This window comes from Quercus lobata, chromosome 2, assembly GCF_001633185.2.
Source record: "Quercus lobata isolate SW786 chromosome 2, ValleyOak3.0 Primary Assembly, whole genome shotgun sequence".
NCBI lineage: Eukaryota > Viridiplantae > Streptophyta > Magnoliopsida > Fagales > Fagaceae > Quercus > Quercus lobata.
Genome location: NC_044905.1, coordinates 50264037 through 50278870, shown reverse-complemented (window position 1 = coordinate 50278870; position 14834 = coordinate 50264037). Strand labels below are relative to the sequence as shown.

Genomic DNA, 14834 nt, shown 5'->3' with positions numbered 1-14834 from the left:
AGAAGGGAACTTAATATTTTGTTGGAGAAAGAAAGTAAAATGTGGAGGCAGAGAGCTAGAACACAATGGGTGGCAAAGGGAGATAAAAACACTAAATACTTTCATGGAGTGGCAACCCAAAGGAAAAGAAGGAACTTCATTAAAGGAATAAAAGATTCTGAAGGTACTTGGCAGACTAATGAAGGTGTTGTTTCGGGCATTTTTGTGGAGTTTTTTACTAGATTGTTCACCCAGTCACAGCCTCATGATCTTGACCGGGTCCTTGAAGGAGCTAAGAGGGTAGTCTCTGCAGAAATGAATGCTGAGTTGGTGAGGCCGTACACCATGGAAGAAATTGACACAGCCATTAAACAAATGGCTCCCTTGAAGGCCCTGGGTCTTGACGGAATGCCGCCTCTTTTTTACCAAACCTTTTGGCAACATATTGGCCCAGAGGTGTCAGAAGCTGTCCTTTCTTGCCTAAATTCTGGTAATCTTCTAAAATCCATTAATCATACTTTCATTACTCTTATTCCAAAAGTGAGTAATCCTAAGAGTGTTTCAGAGTTTAGACCCATCAGTTTGTGCAATGTGCTATATAAGATTATCAGTAAAGTTATTGCAAACCGACTTAAACCTTTGCTGAATTCTATAGTCTCTGAAGCCCAAAGTGCTTTCATAGCCGATAGACTTATTACTGATAATATTTTAATTGCCTTTGAGTCATTGCACTATATGAAAACTATCAGTTCAGGTAAGGAGGGTTTTATGGCCTTAAAGCTCGATATGAGTAAGACTTATGACAGAGTGGAGTGGAGTTTCCTTGAAAAAATAATGTTGAAGATGGGATTCCAAGATTCCTGGGTGGCTTTGATCATGCAATGTGTATCTACTGTGACCTATTCCGTTCTCTTAAATGGTGAACCAAAAGGATTCATTCGGCCTTCTAGGGGTTTGAGGCAGGGTGACCCCCTATCCCCTTTTCTCTTCTTGTTTTGTGCGGAAGGGCTAAATGCACTTCTCAACAAAGCAGCTGATAATGGGGACATTAGGGGCTTATCTCTATGCCGACAGGGCCCGAGGATTACTCACCTCTTTTTTGCAGATGATTGCCTACTATTTTGCAGGGCTAACAGAATTGAATGTCAAAAATATCAACAATTACTTGATTGGTATGAGGTTGCTTCTGGCCAAGTGGTGAACAAGACTAAAACCACTCTCTTCTTTAGTCGTAACACACCGAAGGAGGTTCAACGAGACATTCAAGTCTTGCTAGGGGTGCCGGCTATCAAACACTATGAAAAATATCTTGGTTTGCCATCCTCTGTGGGGAGACAGAAAAAAGCTTGTTTCAATCAAATTAAAGAGTGGATTTGGGCAAAAATGCAAGGATGGAAGGAGAAGCTACTTTTTCAAGCCGGGAAGGAAGTCATGATCAAGGCGGTGATCCAATCTATTCCCACATACTCAATGAGTGTGTTTCGACTACCCTTGGGTTTAATTAAAGATATAGAGGCGACGATTCGTAAGTTTTGGTGGGGCAACCAAGATAATAAAAGGAGAATGCAGTGGGTGAAGTGGGGTACTCTTTGTTCTCCAAAGTCTTTGGGAGGAATGGGGTTTTGGGATCTTAGACAGTTTAATGATGCACTCCTCGATAAACAAGTATGGAGACTCTTTCATGAGAAAGGCACGCTGCTGTACAAGGTGTTTAAACCAAAATACTTCCCATCAAGTAGCATTCTGGAAGCAGATTTCAATCAACGAAGCTCTTTTGCATGGAAAAGTATTTTACTAGCAAGAGAGGTTATTTGCAAAGGTGCACGGTGGAGAGTCGGAGATGGCTCATCCATAAACATTTGGAATCATAGGTGGCTGAATTGTCCAGGGAGTGGCAAGATTGTGTCTCCCAATATTAATCCATCTCTGTCCTCAGTGAAGAATCTATTCATTCCTGGCACTAAAGTTTGGTACAAGGAGCTTATTGAGCAATCTTTCTTACCTTGGGAAGCTGAGAGGATTCAAAGCATTCCGGTTAGCCATTTTCCAATGGAGGATTTGCTTATTTGGCCACTCACCAAGGATGGGAACTACTCGGTTAAGAGCGCTTACCAACTGTTATCCTCAGAAATCAGAGCTACTCTGCCTAGCTCATCTGAAACAGAGAATGGCAAGCACTTTTGGAATGGAATATGGAAGTTACAGGTACCTAACAAAGTGAAGCATTTTGTGTGGAGAGCTTCAAAGGAGTCTTTGCCTACCAAGCTGAATTTGTTCTCACGGCATGTCTTACCTGATCAGTTCTGCAACCTCTGTAAAGATCATCCTGAAGATTCCATTCACTGTTTATGGCTGTGTGATGGAGCCAAAAGTATTTGGCTATCGGACCCAACATTTAGTTCCCTACGATCAAACATTTTCAGAGGTTTTGGTGATCTTGTCGCTGTTGTGTTGGAAGATACAAGCCCAAATTTTGCTGCTCTGTTTTCAATGATTGCATGGTGCATTTGGGTTAGACGTAACAAATTGAGAGAGAAGCTGCCGGTGTGGGCTGTTGGGGAAACGGCGAGACGAGCTCGGGAGTTGCTGCAGGAGTATTGGGACGTTCAGGACAGGCCATCCTGGACCTCTGTTCAGCGCCCAAGGCAGAAATGGTCACCGCTGGAGTTAGGAGTTTATAAACTTAATTTCGACGGCGCCATCTTTGAAGGTTCAGCGAGAGCGGGGTTGGGGGTGGTAGTGAGGGATGCTGAAGGTATGATCATAGCTGCACTAAGCCAGAACATCCAACTTCCTAGCTCAGTAGACTTGGTCGAAGCCTTAGCCGCTCGGAGAGCTATCTTATTTGCCCAGGAGCTCTGTCTTGGTCAAGTGATGGTGGAGGGTGATTCACTGAGGGTCATTACAACTATTAATAACCCACAAAAGAACAGGACACAGTGGGGTCATATTGTTGAAGATATTAAAAAAGCCAGCTCTTGGTTCCAAACATGTAGTTTCGATCATATCTATAGGGAGGGGAATAGTTTAGCCCATTCTCTAGCAAAAAGAGTAGTTTTAGCTGCTGATTTAGATGTGTGGTTAGAAGATCTACCACAGGATTTAATTGATGTATTTCAGTCTGATTTATCTTAATAAAATTGACTTACCTATTCCTCAAAAAAAAAAAAAAAAAAAAAAAACTGTGCACTTTACTTCAATTTGGTTTCTAAATAAATAAATAAATCTGGTGCGGGCTTGCACTCTGTGCTTTATGACTTGGGGGGGGTGGTGGTGGTGTGGGGATGACAAAAAATTCCCTTAAAACATTAAATGCATCAATCGTTTTACAATCAGCTATGTTTGCCGGCGAAGTTGGACAACAGGAGGAAAAAAAAAAGACAACCGAGGACACAACATTTTTTACCAACACTAATTCAAAGGATCCCATAATTTCATCATAACGTTGGACAACAGAAAGCAAAAAAAAAAAACAAAACAGCTAAGTTTTCTTTTTCTTTATCCTGTACATTTCTTCTTTTCCACAATATCATAGATAGGAACCTCCCTTGAATGGGACCACAAGCACAGCACAGTGATATGGTTCATTTCAAAAGGCCTTAAAACAACTAAAGTTATTTGATATTTGGGGACCGTAATGATTTGTTACAAACCCACTAGGGACAAACACAATAACTAGCAATGCCCAAATTACGGAAGCAAAATTACAAGCATTACTAGTTTGACAGGAAAAAGATCGAGGGACTTAACTAATAGAGTTTAATCAAATTACTGACTTTGAATATTCGACATTCAAGGTTATGACAAGAATTTATCACAACTATAGTGAAAGAATATAAGTAAAAGATAATAGGTCACAATTAGAACATGAACTCCTCATTGGCAATGGCAGTGACTGAGATGAGTGAGTGCAACTGCCAACTGCATAGGCCCATCATGAAGACCCATTGGTGGTATCTTCACAGCTTTTGTATGCAATGATACTAGAAAAATAACCGTCCATCAATAATAGGCCACTTTCTCTATATTTTTCTATCTTGAGATGGCCAAGCATTAGAAGATGATAATCCTTATTTAATTCATTGAAAACATAAGGCATCCCATTCATGAATGATGAATTACACACTTAAAGTGGAGATAATGAAAGCCCTTACATGAATAGTACTATAACAGAATCTTCAAGCACGCAACAATTTTATAAAATTTTTACTACAGAATGTGAAACATTATACATCATGTACAACATTGGTAACATAAGATTTGTAAATAAAGTGAAGAAAAAAGGTAAGTAGAAGAAAACGAATAGATAGCTCTTATTTTCAGATGGTGAACACATGCTAATACCAAAAGAAGTTACCAAGTAAACATTTTCAAAGTTACCAAAGCATTTCTACCAAAATTTTTCTCTTTTCAGAGAACAGAATCATTGTTGCTGCAATGGTCTGATCTCTTGCTTGAGGTTGTCTTTATGCAACTGAGCCAAAGCCTCAGATAACAGGTTTGCTGTCGCTTTGGTCATGGTTTGGTACTGAGAAGGCACCGGGGGTGGCGGAGGCTGAGATTTGTATATTTGGACACGTGCAGGGTCATCATCAAGCTCGTTATTGAAATTAGCAGATTCACGGGAAGGAATTGGAATAGACTGAGGTTGGTGATGCATTTGAGGAATACCCACAGGTTGTTGCTGATTTTCATTATAGGAAACAGGAACAGGAACAAGTGGCGCTGCCACATGGGCAAGAGTGGTTCTGTAAAATTGTGAGGGCAACTCAGGTTTGGCAGGAGCTACTGGAGCCTCCTTGTAAGCAACTTGGGGAGCAATCAAGGAAGCATTTGGAAGCATAGGGGGCTGATTGGGAGCAGTCACAGTGTTAACCAAACCACATTGCACAGGCAAACTGTAAGGTGGCATCTGCCCAACAGGTACAAAGTAAACTGGGCACAGCTGATTGGGCTGATAATGGAATTGCTGAAGTGGCTGCGCTGGATACATTGTGTAACAAGATGTATTTGGCAATACACCAGTGGAATTATGGGGTATGTAGTTGGCACCCACTTGTACAAACTGCACTTGTTGTTGCTGCAGCTGATTTAATTGTAAAGGTAATGGATACCCAGAGACCAAAATCGATTTATATGCTGGTACACCAGAGGATGAGTCAGAAATAGGACTCACTGATACTGATTCAAGGGCCTTAGAAGATACATTATTCTCCATGGAAGAAACTTGAACAACTGGGTCTTGGCAGGTTTTACTCTGTGGCTGGGAAATTGCACTTGTAGCACTATTATCACTGGAAAATTACACACCCAATTAACCAATTTATAACTCTTCAAATTATTACTGCTTGAAAGAAGGCATCTTATCTCCAAAAATTCCAGCTAGGTTGCAAGAAAACGAAAATGTAGGTAATTAACCAAAAGAACCAAAAACCTTGAATATTTATCAAGAATGTCAAAACCTTCGCACATTTAAGCCTACTACAACATTTTACCCTAGTCAAACTGAGATTCCCATCTTCTAAAAACACCAATAACATTATTAAACAATCAATGCCCCTCCTTTTCCTCCACTTTCTAAGCAAACAAACATTGGATAACAAGAAAAGGAAATAAACCCAGATAAAAAAATTACACTCGTAGCACCTATTATCACTTGAAAATTACACAACCCATTAACCAGTTTACAACTCTACAATATTACTGCTTGAAAGAAGGCATCTTATTCTTATCTCTAAAAATTCCATCTTGGTTTCAAGAAAATGAAAATGTAGGTAACCAAAAACCCTGAATATTTATCATGAATGTCAAAACTTCCTCACAAGTGAATCTACTAGCAAAACTGAGATTCCCAACTTCAAAGGAACACCAATAACATTATTAAACAGACTACAAATGACACTGAAAAATCAGCGCCCCTCCTTGTCCTCCATTTTCTCAGCAAACAAACATTGGATTACAAGAGAAAGCAAGATATCCAGATCCAAATAATAATAATAATAAACAGAAAATGTAGGTGTACCTTGTAAACGAGTCCGAAGAAGGCAAGGTAAGCTTACTATCCTCAACATGAGCTTTAATGGAAGACAAATTGGTGGCGGAAGAAGACGAAGCTGAGGACGAAGTGGACCCAAAAGACGAACTAGTCTCCAACACAATAGATTCAGCATTGGAAACAGTACCATTACTGAGCTCCCCAGCACTGAAACTCTCAGTCATATTGATCTTAGCGCTCTTAAGTGCATCAGAGAACCAAAGCTCAGTCTTGGGGTGGTGAATGACAGAGAGACGGAAGAGAAAAAGTCTGATACGGGAAGAGGAAGGAGAGGAGGAGAAACAAAGGAGGTGGTGGAGGAAGAGAAGGAGGTCAGAGTCAGAGAGGAGAGGGATGAGAGAGGAAAGGTCATGGTGAGGAGGGAGGAGGTATTTGAGAGAGAAAGGGAGAGGGAAAGGGAGGGAAAGAGCGGAAGAAAGGAGGGAAGTAAGGGAGGAAAGAGTGGCGGTGGTGGTGGGGTTTAGAGAAATGATTTTGGTGTCACCACCTACGTAGTGAAGTGAGTTTGTGCGAGGGTTTGGGACTATGTTACCGCCGTAGCTGCACATTAGGCGCAGCTTTGTGGTGGAAGAGGGTGGCGGTGGGTCCATGTGGATGGTGGCGGAGGAGATCTAGAAAGGGTTTGGTGTGGGTGAACGTGACAGTGAAGCGGCTCTGGAAAGAAAGGAAGAGAGAAGAAAAGGGGTTGAGAAATGAGGATATTTATATAATAGTATTGTTTGGTTTTATTAGTAGATCATAGAGTTGTATTGTTTCAGCAAAAAAAAAGATAGAGTTGTATTGTTTGTTGTGCTGAGTTGTGGACCTTTTAAGAGTAAATCACAGGTGGCTAGGACAGGACTCATGAGGTTGGGACCGGCCACGGCCAGATAATACCTTCCTTCTCTTCCTTAGATTTTGAGATCCGCACGTGGAAATTAGTGCAGCTATCAAGCGGGACCCACCAAAAAAAAAAAAAAAAAGTGCACAGGGTTGATTCATTTCCATTTTTGATACCTCCACTCTTCACCTCCCTCTTGGGCACGTATCTAGTTCAATATCTGAGACAATTCATGTTAGCCCATTAATCACCACAATTAAAAAGAATAAAATAGTCTCTCTCCTTTTCAATGTGGGATTAAACATTTTCACAACTTCTCATCTTCCATATTCACTCCCACATTTTACATTTATGTTGTAACATTTATTCATTTTAATTATTTAATATTAAAATGCCCCAACAAGTTGTGGTGGTTGGGTTAGTGGGTTCCGATTTGATTGTGGGTTGTTGCAGTGGTGGTGGGTCGTTGATCGGGATGCAGTGGTTGGGTTAGTGGTCACACCGTGGGTTGTGGGTTGTGTTTGGTGTAGTGGTCTACTGGTCTTGGCCGTGGGTCATGCTGATTGCCATGGTTGCTATGGTTTTTGGCTTTCGGCTTGAGGTTGAAGATGAGTTCTGCCATGGTGTACTAGAGGAGTTTTGGCTTGAGGTTGAAAACGAAAGGGTGTATAAGGATTTTTTTTGCAATTTTTCTGGGTTTTCAAAGTAATTTGATGGGGAGAGTTGTGGATGGTGGCTTGCTAATATGGATGTTTGGCTGTGGGTATGGTTGTTCAGTGGTTGTAGGTAAGTGTTTGGCCGTGGGCATGGCTATTTGTGGGTGTTTTGAGGTTGTTGAAAGAGTTTGTGGATAGAAATTGCTTATATTATTTCAACATGTAGTATGTTAAAACAAAACCTTTAATTTCGAGAGTTTTGTAAAGTAAAGTGTTAAAATAAATAAAGTGATTTTTTGAGTTACTAAAAGTGAATTTTTTTGAAAATGCTCTATGGGGGTAAAGTATTTCTACAAACAATTTTTTTGGCAACAGAACGGTTTATTTTTTTTTATTTTTTTATTTTGAGAAACTAGAACTGTTTAGTTGGTATGATTGTTGAGTATTCTTTGATAACAAAAATTGTACACCCCAAGGGCAAAACTTAGTCCAAGTATGTAGATGGCTTCCTCCTCCGTCAAATGTAGTCAAGCTCAATATTGATGTTGCGGTCACAAAATACCTTCACAACTTTGGCCAGAGTAGCTTGAGATGCCTTTGGTGAGGTACTCATGACTTGGACAAAGCAAAATGCCTTGTGTGATCCTCTTCAAGCTGAAGTTGTAGCCTTCCTCTGAGCATTACAGATAACACAAGTTGAGGGACTTTAGAAGATTATTGTGGAGAGAGATTCTAAGATATATATTGATGCTTTAAATTCAAGTTTATCTTCTATTGAGTATTCTATTTCCACTATTTTAAGTAATGTGTTTGAGCTTAGCAAAGGTTTTGTCCATAGTGTTTTTAGCTGGGTTAGAAGAGACATTAATTGTGTTGCTCATGCTCTTACTAAATTGGCTATTGCTCATAGTATTTTTGGATTTTGTAACAAGCATTCTCTACCTCTTGCTATAGTTGAGCAATTGAGGAAAAATGCTACTTCTCTTGTTGTTTAATTAAAATTGCGAATTATCAAATATATATATATATATGTGTGTGTGTGTGTGTTGTTGATTCTCACATCAATGAGTGAAACCACTTTATTTTCCATTAAATTATTGTGAAATATACCTTGATAGACTTATTGTAAGAGAATTTCCATCACGTTATGTAAAAAAAAAAAAAAAAATCTATTTTAGATGCCCAAAAAGTTAGTTTATCTAATTTATCCACTTACTTTATACCTTAGGTCCCATTTTCTATTTTGTATTATATTATGTTAAAATATTGGATAAAATACAGTTAACATTCCTAAGGTTTGAGCTAATGCTGACTGAGTTCAAGACTTTCAAAACTGACTAACTTGGTTCTTATACCCATTTGGAACCCAAACCGTTACTCATTTTTCTCATCTCTCTCACGGTGATTAAGAAAAGCACACATGATGCTTTCTTGATAGAATAGAAACAAAATTGTTAGTTTCTAATAGTGAAAATTCACGAGGAGTCCCTTAATCCACAATGTGATAATTTTTTAGAATCCACCAAAGAGATGCAATAGACAAAAGTCTGAATTTTATTAATCTGAAAACTAGTTTTTCTGCCTCTAGAGGCTACATAGCATATAAATTCTAAAGAGACAAAACCCTAGGATGACTAGGAAAACGTCCAAACCCATAATTTGACTAAATAACATTAAAGACACCTAAAATTATCAAAATTATAATTCTAATCCTTAAAAATATAAAAATTACATAAAATTACCAAAAATAATAAAAATTAATTTGGAGATTCTATCATACAGCAGAAAAGTTTTGGACCTGATTGACATTATCTTGAACCTTAAGGGTGTTAATTGTACTTTGCCCTAAAATATTCTAGTATTTTAATACCCACTTAACAACGGCATCAAAACTCCTTAACCCAACCCCACACCTAGCCACCACTAGCCACCTAATGCCAACACATTAAAGCCCATACAACCACTCTTGTGCTCTTTCATTGACATCAAATCAAGTCTAATTCAAGGCATAAGAGTTCAATCCTACCCATCACGACCCATGCCACTGCATATCTAAATCAGAGTACAAGAGAGGAGAAAGAGAGAGAGGGTGTGAGAGGAGAGGAGATAGAGAGTTTTTTATGAGGAAGAGAGAGAAATTGAATAAATAAATAATAATAAATAAATAAAAAACCAGAGATAGATAAGCTATGATGGTGATATATATATATATATATATATATATAGATATAGATATAGATATTAGTGTAACAAGTTGTAATTTTTTTGCAAAATGGCTCACCAAATGTAGGGGTGTTTTGTGTACTTTTGTGAATAGTGTTATGTATTTTGCATTTTTATGGGTTTTACATCACCCATGAGAATGCTCTAAGGGTTGAATACTGCCCTATAAAAGAGAGATTTTCTTATTTATGTTTTTACTTGTTTATTTTCTCTTTTGGTGTGTGTGTGATTAGACTTCTTTTTCCCTGCATATTGTGTGTGTTTGTTAACCCCCCCCCCCCCCCCCAAAAAGTTGTTGATCCTAGTTCATGTAACTTGATGATGTGGCACAATTTTTCTTGAGATTGTATTTATAATTATAAACATAAAGATATTTCTTTCTAAACTTCAAGTGTCATAGTGAATTTCTAAGTTTATTCTACCATAATTTTATTAATATCAATTAAATTTTTTATTAATTGGATTAGTATATTTAAAAATTAGAAGTAAAGTGTGATAATAATGCTAGAAATATTTTGACAATGGCTTATGGTGATGGTGTTTTTTTATTTTTATTTTAATAGTTAAGATCAGTGGTGTCAAAGTAGGGATCTTACATAGGATCGTGGGAGGTCGGTGGAATCGTGGATCGTAAGATCTTACTTTTGGGGGGGGGGGGTGGGGGGGAGCATAAAACGCATTAGTAGGAAATTTGTATGTTGAATAATTTCATAAAGTATAGAATTTATCCATGAAAGAACAAAGGGAAAATTACAATTTACCCACTTGTGGTTTGAAATTTAACACTTTACCCACCTGAAGTTAGCTCAACTAGAGTTTTGTAACCCACTTCTATTAAAAATAGGGCTAAATATGTAATTTTACTCCACTTTTATGTCTCTCTCTTCCCAAAACGAAAAACACACACAAAAACAAGACAAAACAATATCAAAAAGGGAGGGTTTTGTAAAAATTAAGAACCATCATAATCTCTTCTCCTCCACATCCCATTCATCAAAGCTCTAGCCAAAAGAAGTTCTTTCTTTATGTTAGAGATGAATCTTTCTACAAGGACTATTCTCCACTGTCAAGCCTTCCACTCCAAATTAGAAAAACAAACAAATAAATGCACACAAAACCCACCATAACATTGGGGAGATAAAGTCAAGCTGTAGTCAAAAGTTGCTAATGAACTTTAAACAAAGAACCTCAAATCAAATCAACCCACAATTGGGAACCTCAAACAAAGAAAAAAAAAACCACAAAGCAAAAAGAGAGAGAAGGGTTCAATAACAAAGAAAAAAAGTCAATATTCGAATCTCTTGGATAAAGGGCATCCTACATATGGAAGACAATAATTTAAGTTAATATTCTTGATGAAAATAAATTCTGAAAAATAGCTAAGGCAATAGTACTAATTTAAAGAGCAAGCAATTTCAACAAGATGCAAGGGATCAATTAGGTGGAAAAGCAGATGCCTTAGCATTAAAAAATAATAAAAGTAAAGTTTTCGTAATAAAATCCCTATGACTTACTTATCACTGGTCACCACGATTCGCTACATTACGCTCTATTAAAAACTCCTTAATCCATGGCAAAAAGATATATTTTACATACTCCAAGCATGGATTCAATTCCACAATCTCTAGAGATTAGTAAGCTTTCTTTATCTTCAAATTCACTTCAGCCATCCACGGCAATCACTCCAAGCAAGAGAGAGAAGGGTAATATGAGATTTGTGGAGTTGAATTGGGTTTTATTTTTCTAGGTATATGTTCTTCTTATTCAACATCTATGTGAGTTAAGAGAGAGACCAATACCACATTTTTATTGCTAAGTGCTTAAATTTATTGTTGGTTTTTTTGTTTGATTTGTTACATTTTTGTAATTATTGTTAGGAGTTTTGAATATAGGCTCCAAATATTAATTTTTACAAAACCCTCCTTTTTCATCTTGTTTTTGTATGTGTTTTTTGTTTTGGGAAGAGACACATAAAAGTGGAGCAAAATTACATATTTACTCCTATTTTTAACAGGTTACAAAACTCTAACTAAGCTAATCTCATTACAAGAAAAACAAGCTATTGCGACAGGTTTTTTGTGACAGGTGCAAAAATTGCCGCTATATGTCGCATATTGTAGCATTTTTTTGGACCGCCGCTATACATAGGGTCTATTACGGCATTTCATTGGACCACCGTAGTAGCTCTAATCTTTTGCGACATCCTACAGCAGTATTACATAGAACTACTGCAATATATATGTTTTAGCAACGTTAACTTAGATATAGCGGCGCTCCAAAAACTGCCGCAGTAAATATAGCATTTTGTAGAGATACTATAGTGGCGGTATAGAAAACCACCGCAATATGTAAGTTGTAGCAGCGTTGAGTTGACCGCCGCAATAAGTACCTATTTTGCAGCGTGTCTTCTTAGTTATAGCAATGGTTTTGATTGCCACAATAGACCTTCTAATTCTCCGCCTCCCTAAATTTCCCTCTATTTTTTTTGGCTTTTCCTTTTTGCCAGCTCTAACCATAAACACTGTCTCTCTCATTTCACTCCCAAAATCCAAACACTCTCTCTTATTCACTCTCTCAAAAAGATGAACCCACTCTCTCTCTCTCTCTCTCTCTCTAACTTACAGACCTAAAATCCCTTCAATCCTCAGCATAAATGCACCACCGTCGCTGCCTCCATAACAACCCCACCACCACCACCAAACCGTCAACTTAGTGGCCACCTAGCAACCCCAGTCTACCTTGTCGCCACCACCTAGCAACCCTAATCCAGTAAGTTCTCTCGAACTCTGAAAGCCTATGATGTTTTGATTTTTTTTTTAAAGGATTTTTTTTTTTTTTTAATCTGATGATGAGAAACAAAGTTCAAGAAGTTCAATGTGCATTGGTTATGGGTATCCCTTTATCAGTTCCCTATGATGTGTTATTTTTCGTGTTGCCAAATGTGAGTTGGTTTGTCCGTTTACAAACTTAAAATATTTTACATTAGATTGCAGTGATTAGGTTTTTGAGCAAGTGGATTTTTGGTATATTCTGCAGGTGGTAATTAAACTGTTACTACTCTTTTTTTATTGTTAATGAAAATTTTTTGTTTGGCCCTTATTTGAAGAGAGGGAGTAGATCAATTTTATCCAATTTTTTCTTACTTTCTTTTATTTATTTATTTATAAATGAATAACATAACTTTATTGATGAAAAGAAAATAAGGCAAACTACTAGCTATATAAAATGGTTAAAGAACTCCTTATATTATACAACCTATCTCTTGTTGATCAAGAATGTGGTAGTAAATGGTGTAGAGCCACTAGTGAATATTGGAATTTGGTCTTCCTTGGAAACAGGTGTTGTATATTCTTACCATGGGAATTAAAAGGACCTAATTTAGGCTTCTTAGCATGTGTAAGCATTCATGCTCCGCTATTCATGTCTTACTTTAAGGTTTTTCGCAATTAGTCATACTTATCATCCTGCTGATGGGGTTGGAGAAGAATGGTTGCTGAAAGTTTCAATTTTCAACAAAATTTTGGCTATGAAAGCATTATTTAATCCCTTTTCAAATGCTGAAACTCCATATTGTATGTGTTAGTAATATAAATATTTCTTGTGAAGTAGAATTAAGGAAGCTAAGATTAAGGTTCCAGTGTGATTACTTTTTACATAATAGACTAATGGAGAATTACATTTTTCACCTTTTGAATGCACTTTGTAAGGGGGAACAAAAGCTTTTTATGATTGCCTTCTAGTTGGATAGTTCAATCCTGCTCTAAAGCATGGTGTGTCTATGATTTACCTATTACACAACCTGTCCAAAGGTTTCTTATTATTCCTCTTTGATCTACTATAATTTTTTTCTGGTCCTAAGGATAAGTGGTTGTGCTACTTTAAGAAAACGATTTCCACAAGGCAAGTGGACTCTTACCCTCACCTTGGTTTTATTGTTATTATTATTATTTTTTTCACATTACAAACTTTGACTAAGAAGATTAGAGGAAAAGCTAATGCTTGCTGTGTCTTTTGGTCATGTGGAATCTTTTGGTCTTTTGAGTTGCATTGGCTTACCTAGGTGAAGTGAAAATATGCAAGCTTAGCTACACTCTTTACTTGATATCAACTTATTTTTTACTTGTCGTTGTGCTTATATACTTGTTTTTATTTTAGAATTTGACAGTTGAAATGGCAAGGAAAAAAGCAAATTTGTGCACGCATTCCAAGAGCGTAACTTTGGAAGGAGCTTCTACACAACATGTGGATCAAGAAACGAATCAAGAAATGCACGAAGTTTCTACGCAAGGTATGGGCTTACATGAACATTTCGCTATTCGTTTGGTAACTTAAAAATTCTTTTAGGAATATGTGTTGAATATACTTGTTCAAATTGAAATTCTACTTGTGACTTCTTTTAGAAATAAACATAAAAGTGATGAGAGTTGGGTTACATGATGAATTGGGTATTGGCCAAGGGATAAGGCTAAGATCTCTCTAAGCCATGGAATTTGTCTAGGTCTTGGATTTCTGTTTGGGGGTTAACAATTTGATTAAGAACACAATCATAGTAAGTCTCACCAAAATCAAAATACTATTTAAAAAAATACATTCTATACTAAATCCCCCACCCCCTCTCCAAAATTAGTTTTTGTCACTAGAAGCCTAGAGCAACATTTCATTCACTTTTATTTACTATTTACTTACTTTAAATACTGATTTGAGTTATATATTCAATTTCATATATATATATATATATGACAGCTTTGTTTTGGAAGTTATAAAGCTAAAGATCACACTCGGCTAGTTATGGCTTAAATTAACAATATTGTCTCCTTTAAATTTCAAATGTGCAGCCACCTGTATGTGCCACTCACGGGTCAAGCAAGTACTTGGATGTTTGGGGTATTCTCAATGACCAAGTAATTGAGTTGCCACTAAATAGTATGTATCACCCGGTTGATGAAAGGGCGAGGGCTTTCATTGGTTTCTTGGGTACGATTGCTCGAAAACCCCACATGTGCCCGATTAGATATCTGAATTGGAAGGACAAGCTAGAAGAACTTAAAGAAGGGTGTCGGCATGTTGTAAAGGTATTAAAGAAGTTATAATACTTGTAATT

At 37.3% G+C, this 14834-nt stretch overlaps 1 protein-coding gene across 1 annotated transcript; it reads right to left on the bottom strand.

Annotated features, from left to right (window-relative positions):
• Positions 1-4151: 4151 nt before the first annotated feature.
• LOC115975765 lies at positions 4152-6784 on the bottom strand. The gene is made up of 2 exons (XM_031096727.1): positions 6002-6784; positions 4152-5273 (listed from the first exon to the last, which is right to left on the bottom strand). The coding sequence occupies exons 1-2, from the start codon at positions 6622-6624 to the stop codon at positions 4403-4405; spliced, it is 1494 nt and encodes a 497-aa protein (XP_030952587.1). The 5' UTR covers positions 6625-6784; the 3' UTR covers positions 4152-4402.
• Positions 6785-14834: the final 8050 nt, after the last annotated feature.